Source organism: Natator depressus, chromosome 8 (assembly GCF_965152275.1).
Source record: "Natator depressus isolate rNatDep1 chromosome 8, rNatDep2.hap1, whole genome shotgun sequence".
Taxonomy (NCBI): Eukaryota; Metazoa; Chordata; order Testudines; family Cheloniidae; genus Natator; species Natator depressus.
The window spans coordinates 3,000,561-3,020,150 of NC_134241.1; the positions used below are offsets into that span (position 1 = coordinate 3,000,561).

Sequence of the window (19,590 nt, forward strand, 5' to 3'; positions counted from 1 at the left end):
GTGCCATCTATCACCCCTCCACAGTTAGGGAAACCCATTTGTGCAAAGCAATCCACAATGTCCTGCACGTTACCCAGAGTCACGGTTCTTCTGAGCAGGATGCGATTAATGGCCTTGCAAACTTGCATCAATCCGATTCCAATGGTCGACTTTCCCACTCCAAACTGGTTAGCGACCCATCGGTAGCTGTCCGGAGTTGCCAGCTTCCAGATTGCAATAGCCACCCACTTCTCTACCGTCAGGGCAGCTCTCAATCTCGTGTCCTTGTGCCGCAGGGTGGGGGCGAGCTCCTCACACAGTCCCATGAAAGTGGCTTTTCTCATCCGAAAGTTCTGCAGCCGCTGCTCGTCATCCCAGACTTTGCATCATGATGTGATCCCACCACTCAGTGCTTGTTTCCCGAGCCCACAAGCGGCATTCCATGGTGGTGAGCATGTCCCTGAATGCCACAAGCAAACTCGTGTTCTATGCATTACTCGAGTCAATATCATCGTCGGAGCCCTCACTGTCACTTTGGATCCTAAGGAATAACTTGACTGCCAAACGTGACGTACTGGCGAGACTCGTCAGCATACTCCTCAGCAGTTCGGGCTCCATTCCCGCAGTCCGAAAGGGAAGACAGAGCGCACAGTACAAAAAACATTGAAAGATGGTGCCAAACGTGGACGGAAGCAAAGGGAATGCTGGGATGCGAACTGATGCATCACGGGGCGTTGGGACAGGACCCAGAATGCCCCGCAGCCCCCGCCCCTTTCCCACAAGCCACAGCGCCAGAATGGGAAGAGGTGCTCTGTGGGATAGCTGCCCATAATGCACCACTCCCAATGCCGCTGCAAGTGCTGCAAATGTGGCCACACCAGTGCGCTTGCAGCTGTCACCGTGGACAGACTGCAGCGCTTTCCCTACTGCGCTCTCTGAAGGCGGGTTTAACTCACAGCGCTCTACATCTGCAAGTGTAGCCATGCCCTGGGTGTAGAATGGACTGAGTATAAGTCTGAGAGCTACAACTCCCAAATTCTAACCCTGGGCCTGCCTGTCACTGTTTGGTCTTAGGCAAATCCAGATTCCGGAACCCTCATTCACACTGAGTTATTATTTATTTACCATTTATATTTCAGTAGGACTTCGAGCCCCAACTGAGATCAGAGTTCCATTGTGCTCGGCACTATATATACATACAGTGAAAGGCAAGCCCTGCCCTGAACATCTCGCACACTAAATAGACAAGACAGATGCAGGGTGGAAGGGAAAACACAGAGGTCAAGAGACTTACAAAGGTTACTCAGCAGCTCAGAGCCAGGAATAGATCCTAGGACTCGAGTCCCAGTCCAGCGCCCTCTCCACTAGGCCACATTACCTCTCAAATCCATGGAAGAACTCAAAAAGTAAAGTACTGCTGGATGCAGGTAAGTGTGGCAGAATCTGGCCCTTTAAACCTTCATGTCTCAATATTCCCATCTGTAAAATGGAGCTAACACTCCCGCACCTCTGAGAGGAGATTGTGAGTACAACTAGTTAATATTTGTGCCATGCTTTATATATATATGAAGTGCTATAGAAGCGTTGAGTACGGCTGATAACAGGAGACACCCACACACAGATCGGGGGAAACCAGACCCCTAAGGATAGAAGGAATCTCTAATGGCATAAACAAGTAAAGGTTAGTAAACCCTTTCTCAGCATCTCCAGCAACGGCTCCTTTAAGACAGCTGGCTAAGCAAGCTATTCTTTACAGCTCCCCGTAAACAACTTTTTAAAATATTGATCATGTAAAATCAATGTGGGATTTTCCCCCTCCATGTTCAGTAACTAACATCTTTGTGGTTGTAAGTCAGTGTGCTGTGATGTGCAGTTCAAACAGGTGGGCTCAGAGTGAGAGAAAGAGAGAGAGAGAGAGAGAGAGAGAGATTCATTTCACTGAGATGCCAAACACTTCTTCTATACACACACACACACACACACACACACAAGGATTCCAGGATGTGACTGGACTGGAAAATAAGCTCCTTTTCAAGGACATTTTCCAAACAAAATGATAAAAAAAAATTAACTTGAATTAAGGACAGAAAAAGCAGAACTAAACCTACCTGGGTACATTTCCCCAGCTGTTAATTGTTTGTCCTGTTGGTCAATTTATTCCATCATTAATTGAGAAGCCTGGGGGTGTGGGGTGAGAAAGAAAAGGAATTTACAAAACATTCAAAATTGGGTATTTAAGAGGTATTTTCAGATGGAATGTTATAAACCCCTTAAGAGGCTCTGGTGCTTAGTGCTCTACCCTGCCAACCAACTCAGGCAAAAGCCAGTTAAACCATGGATGCGTCTGTGAGGGTTATTCAATGGGGGGGTTCTCTTATATAGACAGACAAGGCCAAACTAGTGGCCTCTTTCCTATACCTTTCCTTATCAGAGAAGCACATCACAATGGAAACAGATCTAAGCTGGGACACACACACCTCTGCCCAAAATGATCAGTGTTTAATATAGCTATAATGATGCATTCCAGTATAAGTACATAGGGACCAATCAATCACATTCTGGGGCCAGAGGAAAGACTGGGGCTTTGGATCAGATTTATAGAGGGTAAATAATGTCATCTACGTGCAGGTTTCAGAGACTGGGTGGAGCTCCACATCACTAAAAGAGAAAAATGAATGTAGAAAGCAAACTATTTGGAAGGGATTTCTATCAAGAGCTCGTTGGAAATTTTCCATTAAAAAGTTGCGGGGAGGATGGAGGATTAATGGAAAATGGCTTTTTGACTACGCAGGAATTTTCACAACAAATTTCAGTTTTTGTCCCACAAAAAATGGTTTTCATTTTTTAAAAATGAACATTTTTCTAAGAATAAGTTGTATTGTAAACAAAAAAAAATGGCAAACATTCCCTCCTCTGAAAGGCTTCACTGTGATCACAATAATACTGGCTGAACCCTAATCAAAGCTAGAGCAGCTCTGGTGACCATTTAGAAAATAATTAATTGAACTTTACATGACATTCTGATGCTTCAGATCTCAAATGCCATGCTACTCCACGGGTATTCTGGGAATTTTGCAAACTAAGGAGAGTATTTGTTTAATGGTGGGGTGGCTCAGTATGCCTATGGTGTGCTGAGTCACTGTATTTATGAAGGGAAAATGTACAAGGGATCTTAGATCTAGACACTACATTGCTACACTTTGAGTGGGCTGAAAGATAGCAGGAACATAGCAAGTGAAACACCTCATTGGTGGGACACAGGAAGCTGTGGGATAATTCTTCAGCTCCCCAAGGAGACCCTTCAGATAGCTTTGACTTTTTTCTGCTGTATTAATATTTCTACAGTGCTCGGAAGGGAAGTCTAGTGTTATACAGTAAGATCCATTTTATAATGTTACTGTCTAGCATTTTAAAAAATGCAGTAGAATCCTCTAAACTGAGATGTTTTCCACCTAGTTCCCCAATTAAAATTCATAGATTCCTAGAGTTTGTTTAGAGCCAGACTAGGGCCCCTTAGATCATCCAATCAGATCTCCTGTATTTCACAGGCCATTAATTTTCACTCAGATACCGCATATTATCCCAAAGACTTTAGTTAAACTAAAGGATTTCAGTCCTCAGGGAACTAAACCGTGTGCCACGGGCAAAGAATGTGAGAGACCGAGGTGCCCTCAATGCTTGCCAATCCTGCAATAGCAGACAACTGATTGGGTGAGATATGCCCATATGATTCCAGCTGGCATACCATGACCCAAGCTGCAGAGGAAGGCAAAAAAAAACCCCTAAGATCCCTGCTAATGTAACCTGGGGGATAAATTCTTTCCTGCCCCAAACCTTGCAATCAGTATGACCCTGAGCATTTGAACAAGACACACCCACCAAACATCTAGAAGAAAGATTCTCTGCATCACCTCAGAGCACCGGTACACCCCGTCCACTGTCCTGTCTCCAGCTGGGACCAATATCCGATGCTTCAGAGGGAGATGTGGAAAAAGGCCACCTCAGAATACATCTAGCCAGTAATGCAGCAGGGGAAAAATGATTTTCTGACCCCTGCAGGTGACCGGCTGAAGCCCTAAAGTATGAGATTTGATTATAGCCATTATCTTAATGCAGAGCTGCAAGCATTATGAGTATGTTGAGGGCTATGCAGGCAAGCCTGTCCTCCCCCAGCCCATGAAGGAAGGGGATAAACAGGACTCAGGTACACAGATTCCAAATGCAGAAAAGACCACTACAACCATCCAAGCTGACACCGCCCCTGCACACACCCCCACCCTCACCCCCACCCCCACCCACATACAGACCACAGAATTTCTCCCAGAACAAGCAGCTGCCCTGATTGAGATACAGATCTATTAAATATTGAAAAGATTTTAAATGACACAAAACACCAAACTGAATAAAAGTACAGAATTAAATATCATATTCCCTCAGTTTCATTTTTCTTCTATTTTTAAGGCAGGATCCTCAACTGATGTAAATTGGCATAGCTCTGTTGACGGCAATATTTATTTGACAAAGTCTACATTTAAAAAATCGGAGTACAACATCTCAACACTAACTCACAGCTTAACTCCTTGGCACTGGCCAAATGTATCCACACAAAAGGGGACTTTTGTGAATACCATCCCATCACCGCTATTTGCTTTCATAAAGCTAAATTTGTCATTATCCCATTAATGTGGTCATCCGAGATTATGTAAAATTTGCAGTGCAAGGAAGGGCGGGAAGGCTTTCAAGGCTGTTATAGAAGCAGTAATATATATATATTTTTAAAACAGATACAAATGAGTGCTTACCTGTCCAAGGAGAGTTACAAAGTCCAAAAGCTATCTTGCAACCAAGCCGATTGAAATGGGGATAAATCTGCATCAGAACAATCCACCTCCCATTGCGTGTGGAACTTCCTGGCTGCATTGTCAGAAGAAGCAATCAACGATTCTCAACATGTTTTGTGTTTGGTATTTCCATAGCCATGACAGTGCAGCCTGTCTGTGAGCTGGCTAAGCCTTCTCCTGAATAGTGTGGTGCTAATCAACCCAACACCACAAAAAGAAAATGTCCCTGGTTTTTCAATGAACCCAGCACTTTGCTCTCCCTTCCTTCCGTTTCCCCTCTCACTCCCTTTGTCCCACCTGAGGCTCTCTCCTAACCATTTCCTTCATGCTTCTCATCTTTGAACCTCCTCCCACACTGCCCATTTGTGTGTGGAATGCTCTGCATTTCTTGACTGTCAACCAATCAGTTTAAACCTTTCAGTAATAATCTACCTAAGACAGACATCCATAATTCTATACATTTTACAGTGGCATGGAAACTGGAATTTCTGTTTTGGAGAAAAATTCACATTTCAGAAAATTTGGAATTTTCATTCCAAATCGCAACAAAAAATCAGATACGTGAAGGCTGCCCACAGTTGTGGTCAGGGAGTGGCACAGAGATTCCCCCATCCTTTCTCTCATAGTAAGCATGTGAAGCAACAGACATCCACAATGGCATGCCACTTCTGCTTCCTGTGATCACACAGTAAATATTAACATGGTAGGAGAGAGAATGGACTCCATATGGAGAAGTAAAGCAGGTTGGGCTAAATCTTGAAGTCTTGACTCAGGTTTTCTCCATCACTTATTCAAGCAAAAGCCTTGAGAGAGAGAAAAACTCTTGGAAGTTTGCCTAAGATTTGATGGTTATGTAAGTAGAAGATAATAGATATATAGATATATAGATAGATAGATAGATAGAAGTACTTGATAAAAATGAGTAAGGACCTCACATTTAGCCCATTGTGATTATTTCTGATTACACTTCCCCCTAGTTTCCACACTACAGAAAGTATCTACCAGCTGTTGTTGACCACTTTTAGCATGCTATAGTTGTAGTTCTCCTACAAAGCATTTCAGTTTCAGAGATATTTTTGTTGCAAACCAAGTACATGTGCAGGTGCATCCTAAAGTAAATAGCTGAGTGTTGCTAGTGGGTCTGGCTTTCATTTCCTGGGCAGAAAATAAAAATTACCCAAGAGAGGTGTTCACCATCTAAGAGGGATATATCCAAGATCTTAACTCTGTTTGGACTGAAATAAAAAGGGTGACAAAAATGTTCATAGGTTGTGTAAAAGATAATGTAATCTTCAGTGGAGGGTGATGGCCCCTAGGAAATACTGAAATGGAAAGGTAAGCTCAGAGAAGCGGCGGCCAATCAGATTCTTTCTGACTAAAAATGAAAATCTGTCCTAACTACTCAAACCTTGAGAACTTTCTACTTTATGGGGCCTCAAGTGGCAATCTCTGTGCTAAACCATTTAACACACTTTAGCATTAAATAGTTCCAGCTGCTAGTACCATAAAAATATTCCAAAATATAGGGACATCCTTCATGTGCAATTAATACAATGACTGAAAGGCTACGTCAGACTTCTACCTAGAATAGTCTGAGATGTTTCATTAAGTGATTATGGACAGATGTGCTTGTGCTTCAGAACAGCTCACAATGGCTCAGCACTTCTGCCTGTGGGGTTGAGGAGCCCAGCAGTTTTGCAGGGAAGTACACGTCAATTACAGCAAGTACTCACTGCCAAAAAGCTAAATAGTTTTTGAAAGATCTGATTACCCATTGCTTCCCTTTTATTGGCCATTTGCTTTATCCATGGATGGTTTCATTGGATGTGCAACTATAAGTGAGTTCTGTCCCAGGGGTGAGGTCCATTTGGTGACTTAAGTGCAGTCACTTGTCATGATGGATATTTCCACAAATGTATGTTTTTCAAGTTTGCATGTCTTTTGTCAATACCTCGGCTCTCCTAGGGGCAGCATGTCAACTTACTACACTCTTTGAGTTGACTGTTACTGAAAATCCGTCTGTTATGGTTCTCTGAAGCCTGCTTGATGGGAAAGGCTTTTTGACAACCCCTGCCTCTCCAGATCTCTTACCTTGATGCTCCTCTTTCATTTTTTCCCCATCCCAATAACAGACTCTGTTATTCAGCGTGGCAGCATTTATACCTTTCTTCGCCCCAATCTTCCAAAGTATATCTGCAGCAAACAGGTCTCCAGCTGGAGAACACTAGTGAGCAAGCACCATGATGCTCAGCAGTTTAAGCTTCAAGAGTTACTAACATTTTCCCTGTAGGACTCCCTCTTCACTGTGAGTTTGAAGGTTTGCATTAAGCTCATGCTGAAGGGCGAACAAGTGAATAAAAACACACCACTGAGGGTAGCAGGGGAACTACAACTATTGCAAGCACAGAAGTCAGCAGCTGGCACAAAAGTAATGAGGTCACTACATTAAGATCCTGTGCAGCACACGAGTTTTATGGGGTGTTTCGCATAAGGCAAAACTTTAGGTTAATCTGGGAATTATATCAGAGGGAGGAGAAGGGGAACATGACGTGAGCAGCATTTTGCTCCAAAAATCATGGTAGAGGATGAGAGAAAGAGGAATAGAAGGTGATTTAAGTGCCAGAAAAAGCATTTTGGGGGGTGCTGTCAGCATATACTCAGTATTCGTTCAAATTGAAGGACTGTCAAGAATCTGATACAAGAACACAGAAATTAGCAGACTGGATCAAACCTCTGGTTCATCCCATCCAGTATCCTTTACTCGACAGTGGCCAGTACCAGAGGTTTCAAAGAAAGAAACCCTGACATGGGATAAATCGCACTCCAGGAAAATCTACTCGTAGCCCCCAATAGCTAGCTGTTGTCTTATACTGTGAAGCTTGAGGGTTTAAACCCTAATAATTGATACTGTATGCTCCCATTTTACATTCCCCTCAAATGACAATGAAAACAGTCTCATCACTTTCACCTCATTTTAATTTGACTTTACATTTTTATTTTCATCCATGAAAACTGTTTTGTTTTCCACATGAGCTTTTCTGTAAAAGCCCGTTTCTAAGCACTAAAAGTCAACAGCAGCCTTTAAAGTGCTGCTTTAAAAAAAAAACAAAAAAAAACCCCCAACCACTTCCAAGCAATTGAAACAGAAGAGAAGAGGGGTGAGAGGAACATGGAATTGAAAGCTGCTCAAAACACCATTTCCCCTCCAAAGATATCCAATACACTGAGAGATCCTCCCCCAAGGAGTACGTGGGTCTGCGTGGCTTTCTTGGAGATATTCGATGACCTGACAGAGACTTATCAGGGATAGAAGAGAAACTCAGCAAAACATTATTTTATTTTATTTTTAAGAGTTACATAAACAGCAGCACTTTTCCCCGTTCTTTTCCTTTTTGGAGATTTATTTTAACTATGATCTAACTGAAGCCCATTGAGGGAAGATCAAAACTAAATCTGAACAGATATTTTAGATATTTCTTTCCCCAGAGCCTCCACCTTGGAGAGGGACAGATTCTCTGGTTGCAAATTGGCTGTACCTCTCTGGCTGGGGATTCCCAAATTGTGAGGTTGTATACCCATCATAGCTGGTTCCCATCGCTACACCACCCCCTTTAGCCTTTGGTGTAAGCAGCATGCTGGGGACAAGGAGGGAGTGTGGCTGGAGCCCTCTGCATTCCCAGTATCCTCAGCTGGTGGAATGCTTCATCATGGCGTGGCCAATTGCTGCATTTACAGCAACTCCTCAATTGCTCTAAGCAGTGCAAGAGTCAAAGCAGAGCTGGCTTGAGAATCACAGAAACACAGCAAGCTACCTTGCAGCCTTCTCTCCCCTCATGCTGTGGCTGGACATAGCAGAGAATCTGGGTCATAGTTTGTTTTGCGATATACTTGAAAGCAGTGAGGGGAAAGACTTTTCTGGTTTGGAGTCAGGAACAAAGTTCAGTGATGCAGACTAAACACATAAAGACATAATAGCGAATGGGAACATTTATGCCCACAGCCAATCCTAAGAATCCCAGCCTCAAGTCTGGGACGTGCTTCTGGTTCAACCCTGTGTTGTAACATGTTGTTGCTACTAGTTCTTCATCTCTGGCCAGTGTCACTGGAGTAGAAGAACTCCAAGAGTTGACTGATAACCAGGAAAAACCTGTCTGACGGCTGAAGGTTACAAAAAGCAGGCAGCAGCCTCTTCCTTGTTTCACCTCCTTCGTGGACTGAACAGCTAAACACCAGGAAGAGCTGCTGTGGAGAGACAGCAATGCATGTAAGAACTTTCAGCAAGTGCTGTATTGCAGCAACAGGCCCAACAAGCATCCAGCCTCTGGATAACCAGAATATATCAGAGCCGAGGATGTGTGTGAGAGAGTAAAGAATCTGCAGGTGAGCTGCAGAAGTAAAGAAGGAATATACTCACATATGGCTGTTCTGAAGGCTCAACATTATATATTAAAGACCACATTTTCAGAGACAGGCACCTACATATATTCCATGCAGTATGCACAGCCAGGGACAAACAGGTATTTGTGGGCACAAAATAGGTAGCGGTGACACATACCAATAGCTGTTTTCTCCACGTGTACATGTTTTACAGGTGCAACGTAGGCACTTATCTTTGAAAATCTGGCCTGAAAGCCTCAAGGAAAGTAGCAGAGTAGTGCACAAAGTTTCTTTTTACTGGCTTGTAGGAAAAGCTCAAAACATTCAGCATCTGCCATTAGCTGGCAACCCCAGCACTTCCACTTTTTCTTCTTAACTGAAAACACCGAGCACACTGGTGATTGCTGACATGGGGAAAGAACACAGAGCTAAGACTGCATGCAGCATAAGGTTAATGGTCAATATTTCCTCCCTGTGGGGCACTTTCATGAACAAACTACAGGTGTTTTGGCAGCAGGGGAAGTTGTCTGAGCGGCAGGGCTGCTAGCCCCACTCCTGAGATGTTATCCTGCCCACCCCGATACTTTCATCCAGCACTCACACGTTTCCTGTCTCCTGCCAACACAATAAGGGGGCAGGTAGGGCTTAGGCCCTACAGCGATCTAAGGGTAAGAGCTACCATTTCTACTTCTCAGAACACTTCGAGGCACCTGGGGTTTGCCAACAGGAACGTCCTATGAAGATGAACCACAGACAGTTCCTCAAACTGGAAGTGCTAGAGGTAAAGGAAAGCATTTTCCCCTGTTCCAAGGGTACGACAGGAGAAAGGACAATATTGAAGGGGGATATGGATAGGGTGGCATTGATCTCCCCCAGATCTCTCCTCGACCCATTCTCCCCTCTTTCCAAATGGAGCATTCACTCCCTATATCCCCCATAACTGCCTGTTCCACTATCCTGCAGACCGCTGTGAAACTCACCTCTCTGTCTCTAGATCCACAGGGCTCTACATTGAGCTCAGCTGGTGAGTCAAGGAGGCTGACAGGTAGTGCTGGAAACAGGCAGTAGCTGGAGAGCTGTCACCTACATTTGGCGGAGACAGAAAATGTTATGGCGGATAAAATGTTACCTGGAGAATCTGCAGCTTGTGATGCAGTGCACATATGATCAACTTGTGTGTGTGTGTGAGAGAGAAGTTCAGGGTTTATAGGGTCTGTGGTTGTTTAGAGGGATCTAGAAAAAAAGTGAGACATATCAAATTCCAAAGTAACTAATTCTTAAAACAAATGTCTTTTAGAAAATTCAGTGGGGCTCAGAAGAGTTCATGTGTAAAATCTGGAGGCTAGATTAAATCACCAGTGGGTTAAAAACAACTATTTCATTCCTACTTTAAATGAAAAGCTTGTCTCAACGTTAGTTGTGCAGTCGCTATTGCCTAGTCATACTACATTTTTCTTGACATTCCTCCTAACATTTTCTTACTTTTAAATCCTCCACTAACTTGAACACGCCTGTGGTATGTGCTAATACAGGTGAGATTAGCAAGAGTGTTAATCTCCCTACATCCTGGAGATGCTAGATTGCCCGAGCTCTGGTATTCATTGTTATCCTGCTCTGCCTGTGTCTGAAACTTCCCCTCGCTATTCACCATCTCTCTCTGAAGTGTGTTGTGATAGTTTACATTATTTCTTCTTTATGTAGTGCTAATGAAAACTGTTGTACTCATCCTCCTGGAGACCAAAGTCCTCTGTTTATCCACAGAATATGGTAGCACAGAGCAAGCACAGGTATCACGCAGCAAGCTTCCACACCCAGCTTGCCACTTGGGCGTTACAGCACATACTTAACCTGTGGAACTCACTGCTACAAGATGTCATTGACAATGATAAGGATAAGTACCTGACAATGGGTATCTGCAATGGGTGCAGCTGAATTGGTGCTGAGTACAGCTTAACTGCAAGCGTTGCCAAAAACAAGCTGTGTTAAGGACCATTCCAGAAATTGTGGCTACAAATGCACAGATCCTGGTCCTGCTTTAGGAGTTAAAACCTTTTGGTCATTTCTAAATCAGCCTAGATTTGAACCAGCAGTCAAGATAGTCTGCATCCTATCACCAATCTTAAGCTATCAGGTCCCATTTGGGATATTGAACTGGATGTTGCATAAAATTGTATTGCCATATTCACTTAGATGCTATGATGATGGGGGCCATATAAGCACCTAGACAGATGGACAGACAGACAGATACACAGAAAGACTTCAGAAAGTGGAAACGTTGAATACAGGTATAACTATATCATCACATTTTTGCTACCACACCCGTTTCTGTTCATAGATCCATTCAAGAACAACTATGCTTTAAAAGTTTCATTTTTCAAGTCATTACTTGAGCATTAGGTTGCAACAGATTTTTCACGTGCTGTCTGGTCTGCTTTGTGGGGACAATTAAAATAAAAGGCTGATGTACAGAGATGTATGTGGGGCATAGTTAAGGCAAATGTTCATTTACATTTTCTGCAATTTTCTTGAATGAAATACAGTACCATAGCTTGAAAAAGGAACATCCAATTGACCTCAAGCTTTCTAAAGAAAAATTCTCCTCTGGCATAAGACTAAGCATGCCAAAATTTCATATGATTAGATAACTCGATAGATCTTGATCAATTCTTGATCTAGTCCTATGTGGAGCACAGGATCTGGTCCAAGAGGTGAATATAGCTAGACTGCTTGGTAATAGTGACCATAATATAACTAAATTTAATATCCCTGTGGCAGGAAAAACACCACAGCAGCCCAACACTGTAGCATTTAATTTCAGAAAGGGGAACGACACAAAAATGAGGAGGTTAATTAAACAGAAATTAAAGGGTACAGTGCCAAAAGTGAAATCTCTGCAAGCTGCGTGGAAACTTTTTAAAGACACCATAATAGAGGCTCAACTTAAATGTATACCCCAAATTAAAAAACATAGTAAGAGAACCAAAAAAGAGCCACCGTGGCGAAACAACAAAGTAAAAGAAGCAGTGAGAGGCAAAAAGCATCCTTTAAAAAGTAGAAGTTAAATCCTCGTGAGGAAAATAGAAAGGAGCACAAACACTGACAACTGAAGTGTAAAAATACAATTAGGAAGGCCAAAAAAGAATTTGAGGAACAGTTAGCCAAAGACTCAAAAAGTAATAGCAATTTTTTTTTAAGTACATCAGAAGAAGGAAGCCTGCTAAACAACCAGTGGAGCCACTGGATGATCGAGGTGCTAAAGGAGCACTCAAGGACGATAAGGGTGTATGGGGATAGATGGATAGATAGATGGATAGATAGATGGAAGGGGTGTATGGGGATAGATAGATAGATAGATGGAAGGGGTGTATGGGGATAGATAGATAGATAGATGGAAGGGGTGTATGGGGATAGATAGATAGATAGATGGAAGGGGTGTATGGGGATAGATAGATAGATAGATGGAAGGGGTGTATGGGGATAGATAGATAGATAGATGGAAGGGGTGTATGGGGATAGATAGATAGATAGATGGAAGGGGTGTATGGGGATAGATAGATAGATAGATGGAAGGGGTGTATGGGGATAGATAGATAGATAGATAGATAGATAGATAGATAGATAGATGGAAGGGGTGTATGGGGATAGATAGATAGATAGATGGAAGGGGTGTATGGGGATAGATAGATAGATAGATAGCAGGGGTGTATGGGGATAGATAGATAGATAGATAGCAGGGGTGTATGGGGATAGATAGATAGATAGATAGCAGGGGTGTATGGGGATAGATAGATAGCAGGGGTGTATGGGGATAGATAGATAGCAGGGGTGTATGGGGATAGATAGATAGCAGGGGTGTATGGGGATAGATAGATAGATAGATAGATAGATAGATAGATAGACAGACAGATAGACAGGGTGTAAGGGGATAGATAGATAGATAGATGGGGTGTATGGGGATGGATAGATAGATAGAAGGGGTGTAAGGGGATGGATAGATAGATAGAAGGGGTGTAAGGGGATAGATAGATAGAAGGGGTGTAAGGGGATAGATAGATAGAAGGGGTGTAAGGGGATAGATAGATAGAAGGGGTGTAAGGGGATAGATAGATAGATAGAAGGGGTGTAAGGGGATAGATAGATAGATAGATGGGGTGTATGGGGATGGATAGATAGATAGATGGGATGTATGGGGATGGATAGATAGATAGAAGGGGTGTAAGGGGATGGATAGATAGATAGAAGGGGTGTAAGGGGATGGATAGATAGATAGACAGATAAATAGAAGGGGTGTAAGGGGATAGATAGATAAATAGAAGGGGTGTAAGGGGATAGATAGACAGAAGGGGTGTAAGGGGATAGATAGACAGAAGGGGTGTAAGGGGATAGATAGATAGATAGATAGATAGAAGGGGTGTATGGGGATGGATAGATAGATAGAAGGGGTGTATGGGGATGGATAGATAGAAGGGGTGTAAGGGGACAGACAGACAGAAGGGGTGTAAGGGGATGGATAGATAGATAGATAGAAGGGGTGTATGGGGATAGATAGATAGATAGATAGCAGGGGTGTATGGGGATAGATAGATAGATAGATAGCAGGGGTGTATGGGGATAGATAGATAGATAGATAGCAGGGGTGTATGGGGATAGATAGATAGCAGGGGTGTATGGGGATAGATAGATAGCAGGGGTGTATGGGGATAGATAGATAGATAGATAGATAGATAGATAGATAGACAGACAGATAGACAGGGTGTAAGGGGATAGATAGATAGATAGATGGGGTGTATGGGGATGGATAGATAGATAGAAGGGGTGTAAGGGGATAGATAGATAGAAGGGGTGTAAGGGGATAGATAGATAGAAGGGGTGTAAGGGGATAGATAGATAGAAGGGGTGTAAGGGGATAGATAGATAGATAGAAGGGGTGTAAGGGGATAGATAGATAGATAGATGGGGTGTATGGGGATGGATAGATAGATAGATGGGATGTATGGGGATGGATAGATAGATAGAAGGGGTGTAAGGGGATGGATAGATAGATAGACAGATAAATAGAAGGGGTGTAAGGGGATAGATAGATAAATAGAAGGGGTGTAAGGGGATAGATAGACAGAAGGGGTGTAAGGGGATAGATAGACAGAAGGGGTGTAAGGGGATAGATAGATAGATAGATAGATAGAAGGGGTGTATGGGGATGGATAGATAGATAGAAGGGGTGTATGGGGATGGATAGATAGAAGGGGTGTAAGGGGACAGACAGACAGAAGGGGTGTAAGGGGATGGATAGATAGATAGATAGAAGGGGTGTAAGGGGATAGATAGATAGATAGATAGAAGGGGTGTAAGGGGATAGATAGATAGAAGGGGTGTAAGGGGATAGATAGATAGATAGATAGATAGATAGATAGAAGGGGTGTATGGGGATGGATAGATAGATAGAAGGGGTGTATGGGGATGGATAGATAGATAGAAGGGGTGTAAGGGGATAGACAGACAGAAGGGGTGTAAGGGGATGGATAGATAGATAGATAGATGGGGTGTATGGGGATAGATAGATAGATATCAAAACTGAGTTTAGAATGGGAACTTCCTGACAATCTTATCTATGGAATTACTGCCCTGGCCCCATAGTTGTCATTGTATCGCAAGGGAGTTGTTATGATAACTGCTCAATACCCTTGCACAGACAAGTAATATCTGAAGATAAATCTTGCAACACTTTGTTGACAAGTAATTTAAGCAAGTTAATATTCTCTTGGGGCAGCTTTAATGTATGATTCCTCCTTCTTTAGTTTCCTTTAATTGATTTGCTCTTTTGTGAGTAGCAGAGACAAGGCTTCTGCATGTACCAGATGCAGATGAACTTGTACTAGCTCCAAATGTGCACGTGCTTCACCTTGCCATTCCCTTTCCTTTCGGTCTTGCTCTTCTGACCCCTTTCTGAAATGTCAATCTGTCCTGCTACAAACTCAACGTGGTAACAACCAATGCCCCATTTTAACTCCCAAACCCCTCTCCTTTACTCCTTCTCCATTGTCAGTGATTCCACTCCCTTTCCTGTTCCACAGATCCACAATCTATGTATCATTTTCATCTTCTCTTTCCTCCTCCTCACATTGCTGCTATTGCTGAATCTTGCCAATTATTCCTCTACATAGCCAGCATCTGCCCATTCTCAATGCTAAGCTCCTGATGCAAGTTCTGATCACTTCTCACCTTGATTACTGCAACCTCCTCCTTTTCAATCTCCATGGTTCTTGCCTCACTCATCTAATATAAAATGCAGCCAGGAAAATCCTCTTCCCTGCCCACTACGATGACTGCCTCCGTCTGCTTTGCACATCCTTTGTTCTCACCTTACTCATCCAGATAAAGATGGAACCTACGAGCAGAGAGCTAGGTCAACCCAGATGATCTCAACCACCTGGGAGAAGTTGCTAATGTGTCTCAGGAATACATTATGTTTAATAATGAAGAGAGAAGAGAATTATAGAAAACCTGCTGTATAAGCAGATTTGTATCTAAATGGAATCTTTCTAAAAATGTGCCATGACATGTCATTGACCTTTTAATGCAGCCGTTTAAAAATTCACAAGTCCTTTGGAAATTACGTTATGATTCCCCTACCCAGCCACCTGTTCTTTTTGTAGGGGGAGAGAGTAAAGGCCAGTCAGACAAGCAGCCCCTGGGCTCAGGATAGTTGAGGGGTTGATGTTTAGTTGTTACCAATGGGAACAACTGACTAGAAAAGCCATAGCAAGTAGACAGAACCATGGCTCCCAGCCAGTTCCACACAGGACATGTATGGTGCATCCTCTAAAGGTGCGTGACAGATGGCTTTCCCTACCCCGGTGCAATTAGAGAGCTCTGGGAAGTAGCCTGCCTTTCTCGTGCTTCCTGATATTGCCTCTAGGATGATGAAGCACTGCATCTTCTCCAATATACATGTAACAAACTAGTCTTAACTGTGTAGTGGTCCCTATTTCCGAATGCTGGTCAAGTATTCGGTGGACTGTTTTGCACACATGTCTCAATACCTAAGCAATGCCTTGAGGGCAGGGACGCTATTAAATAATTTGTAAAGTGGAAGGCATAGTCATGGTGATGTATAAATCATAAACAAAAAAGAAATCACAATGACAAAATTTTATTCTTAACTCTGGATTCCTATTTTCTTTTAATCTAAGTAAGATAATTATCATTATTAAAGAAAATGTTTCTACCTAGTTCCACATGTATTCTGTAGGGAAAAAATGGCCAAAAGAGGTAATGTGATACCTCTTATTGGACCATTATATATATATATAAAAATGCATTAGCCTGGAGGCTAAAAACATATTTTAATCAGAAGTTATTCTTATATAATTGTTTTGTGGTTTAAATAGTTATCTGCATAGACCTGTGTCCTTGTCATTTCTTGCATGGCCCTAAAAGAAGAAATTAATCTGTGCTGGTGTTTCAAGAGAATCTATTAAATACACATAAATAGGATGAAAGGCAAAGGCCATGTTGTAACTAGAGCATGAGACAGGGCGGCAGACTACCTGGTTACTCATCTGATGTACAACAATGGTTTGTGGTGTGACCGTAAGCCAACATTTTCAAAAAGGGCCTACTAATTTGGAGTTCCTCAGTATATTTCAGTTCCTATCTTAATACACCTACAACTTGATTTTCAAAGATACTGAGCACCCACAATGCCAAATGAAAGTTAATGAGTGGTAATAAACTGTTATAAACATTTTAAGTTTGACTGCTGTGGTAATTAAATAGAACAACTGAACACCAACCAATTATCCCTACTGCAAACACTCAGACCATAATATTGAAGCAAAATATTTATTTTCTCATGACATTCCTCCAAAAATGCTCTCTTGTGTCAGTGTATTTCCTTGTTATTCAAAACTGTGTCTCCATTTTATTTTGTCCCCATTTATTCACTTCCAAATGTTGGTGGATATTCAGTAAAATAGGGTACTTTGTTTTCCTTCCTGCCCTTAAAACTTCTTGTGCAGTTAAACGAGCCATCAAATAGTGCAGGTAGACAGCCTATGGAACCTCATGATCTTGTCATCTCTACCCCAGATTTACAATCACTTGTTGCAACTTGACTTAAATTAGATTGCAAGCACTTTGGGGGCAGGGACAATGTTAATTTATGTGTGTTGAGCCCCCAGGATAATGGGGCTTGACTCTTGTCATCTTTACCCACCCTTCCAACTGTAAATATATATATATATATATATATATATATATATATATATATATATATATATATATATAATTTGTATAGCTGCTTTCCCCTCTAAACCAGGTTGTTGTTGTTGTTTTACCTGCATGGTCTTCTTTGATTGCGGTGTTTGTTTTTTTTAGCATCTCGCAAAGCCGCTCTTACATGATTTCCACGTATTCTTCACATTTTTCTGATTCAATTCTTCCTCCCACATGATTTGGCTCCTAAAAGTTTTTTAGCTTTGTGAAGTTTGCATTAAATAATTATTGTCGGACACCCCTCCCCTCCCCCCCCCAAATTTCCCACAACTGTGAAAAATTAAATAGATAAAAAAAAGTTGAAAAATACAGCGATATTATCTGTGAGAATTATTTTTTAAAACAAATGAAAAAACCGAATTGTGCCCAGGCTGATGAAAGAGGAGCGGGCGGCTGTCTCGCCCAGTGGGGAGGGCGGCGGGACACCCCAGTCTGAGGACGCCGGGGCACTGGGGAGAGAGGGTGTGCTCCGAGGAAGGGGTGCCCCGACGCTGCAGTCCCCCCGCCCCCCCAGCACTGTCTGCAGACATGTCATAAACCCCAACGGCAGCCCGCGGAGGGAAGCGATGCCCCCCAAGAAGACAGGCTACCCTTCCCAGACTACCTTGCGAGGAACTCCCACAGTTCTTCCGATTACTCCACGAGGACTACAACTCCCAGCAAGCTTAGCGGGGCAAAAGAGGAATCCCTCCCCCAGCATGCCTTGCGAGGGATAAGGCCGAGAGCGGCTACCGCCGCTCCCCGCCTGGGAGCGGACTACAAGTCCCAGCAGGCCTTGCGGGGATGCGGTGTCGGCTTCCGGAGGCCGCGCCGCGTCCGTGGGTGCTGTTGAGCTGTGGGGTGAGGAGGCAGCGAGCCGAGGCGGGTCTGGCCTGGCGGTGCCTCGGCGGCGGGGGCCCAGGGAGCGGCGAGCGGGGCTCCGGGCGGCGGAGCAGGGGACCTAGGCCGGGGAGCGCTCCGCGCCGCCATGCTCAATATGTGGAAAGTCCGGGAGCTGGTGGACAAGGCGTGAGTATTATGGGGTGTCGGGGTCCGGGCCTGCGGCCGCGCGCTTACCCCTCACTGGGCCCCTCCTGCCCTCCGACGTGGCCGCTGCCCCGCCCCCTGTTGAGCTGGCGAGCGCCCCCCCTCCCCCATGCCAAGCTATCTCCTCGTGCTGCCCTCACGGCCCCTTCAGCTGACTCCCCTGTTATGGCTTCTGACCCCATACCTTGTGACTAGCCCTTCTACCTCCCTATCCCCCCGTGTGTCCCGTCATGGCTGCTGCCCCCTCACAGCCTCATCTGCCCCCCCATGTGTCCCGTCATGGCTGCTGCCCCCTCACAGCCTCATCTGCCCCTGCCCCCCCCCCCCGCCGCCATGTGTCCCGTCATGGCTGCTGCCCCCTCACAGCCTCATCTGCCCCGCCCCCCACCCCCCCGCCGTGTGTCCCGTCATGGCTGCTGCTCCTCTCTCAGCCTTCCCTTCCACCCCATCCCATCATGGCTGATGCCCCTCTGACAACCTCGATGCCTCTCCCTCCTTTACCTGATCTGTCTCCCTCCCTCCCATTATTATCGCTGATTTGCCCCCACATCATGGCTGCTGCCCCTCTCATCCACCTCTCTTCTGGATGATCTGCCCTCTGTCATGGCTAACTGCTAGTTTCCCCTGCCCCCCTTTGCTCCCCAAGTTCATTGTCTTTGCAGCTGACCCTTGCTTATTTGGCCCCTGTCATGGCCTCCAGGCCTCTCAGGTGGGAGAGGAAGTGATACACTTAAAAAATGACCTGTACTGGAAGAAATCCCCAGAATACTTGCAAAGGTTCATTTCCTCTTCTCTCAGGTTTTCTGCCACCCCCTCCCCGAATTCACATGCTGCACCTTATCGCTACTGTGGCTATAACTGACTCACAGCCTTTAGGCCAGAGCCGAAGTGGGTGGGGAAAAGGCAATCCAGGAAATAAAACACTCCTTTTGTGAGGACCTTAAAAAACCCCAGATAGTTTAGGGCAAGTCTACACTACAAAATGAAGCTGGTTTAAGTTACATCAACAGACAGCCACCACAGTAGTTAAATTGGTTTTGCACATCCACACTATGCTCCTTGTATCGTGTCCTCACAAGGAGTGCTTGCAGTG

General features: G+C 44.0%; 1 protein-coding gene and 1 long non-coding RNA gene across 2 annotated transcripts in view; one reads left to right on the forward strand and one right to left on the reverse strand.

Annotated features, from left to right (window-relative positions):
- Window positions 1-18,288, reverse strand: part of LOC141991849 (uncharacterized) — a 40,533-nt gene extending 22,245 nt beyond the window's left edge. The window contains exons 1-6 of the long non-coding RNA XR_012640484.1: window positions 18,076-18,288; window positions 17,534-17,657; window positions 10,178-10,280; window positions 4,782-4,893; window positions 3,891-4,054; window positions 2,088-2,157 (exon numbers count right to left, since the gene is read on the reverse strand). This is a non-coding gene — a long non-coding RNA (uncharacterized LOC141991849). The remainder of the gene's footprint in view (window positions 1-2,087; window positions 2,158-3,890; window positions 4,055-4,781; window positions 4,894-10,177; window positions 10,281-17,533; window positions 17,658-18,075) is intronic.
- The window catches only part of CLINT1 (clathrin interactor 1), a 76,779-nt gene continuing 75,474 nt past the window's right edge, over window positions 18,286-19,590 (forward strand). The window contains exon 1 of the mRNA XM_074960214.1: window positions 18,286-18,479. Coding sequence (XP_074816315.1) covers window positions 18,439-18,479 — 41 coding nt within the window. The 5' untranslated portion in view covers window positions 18,286-18,438. The remainder of the gene's footprint in view (window positions 18,480-19,590) is intronic.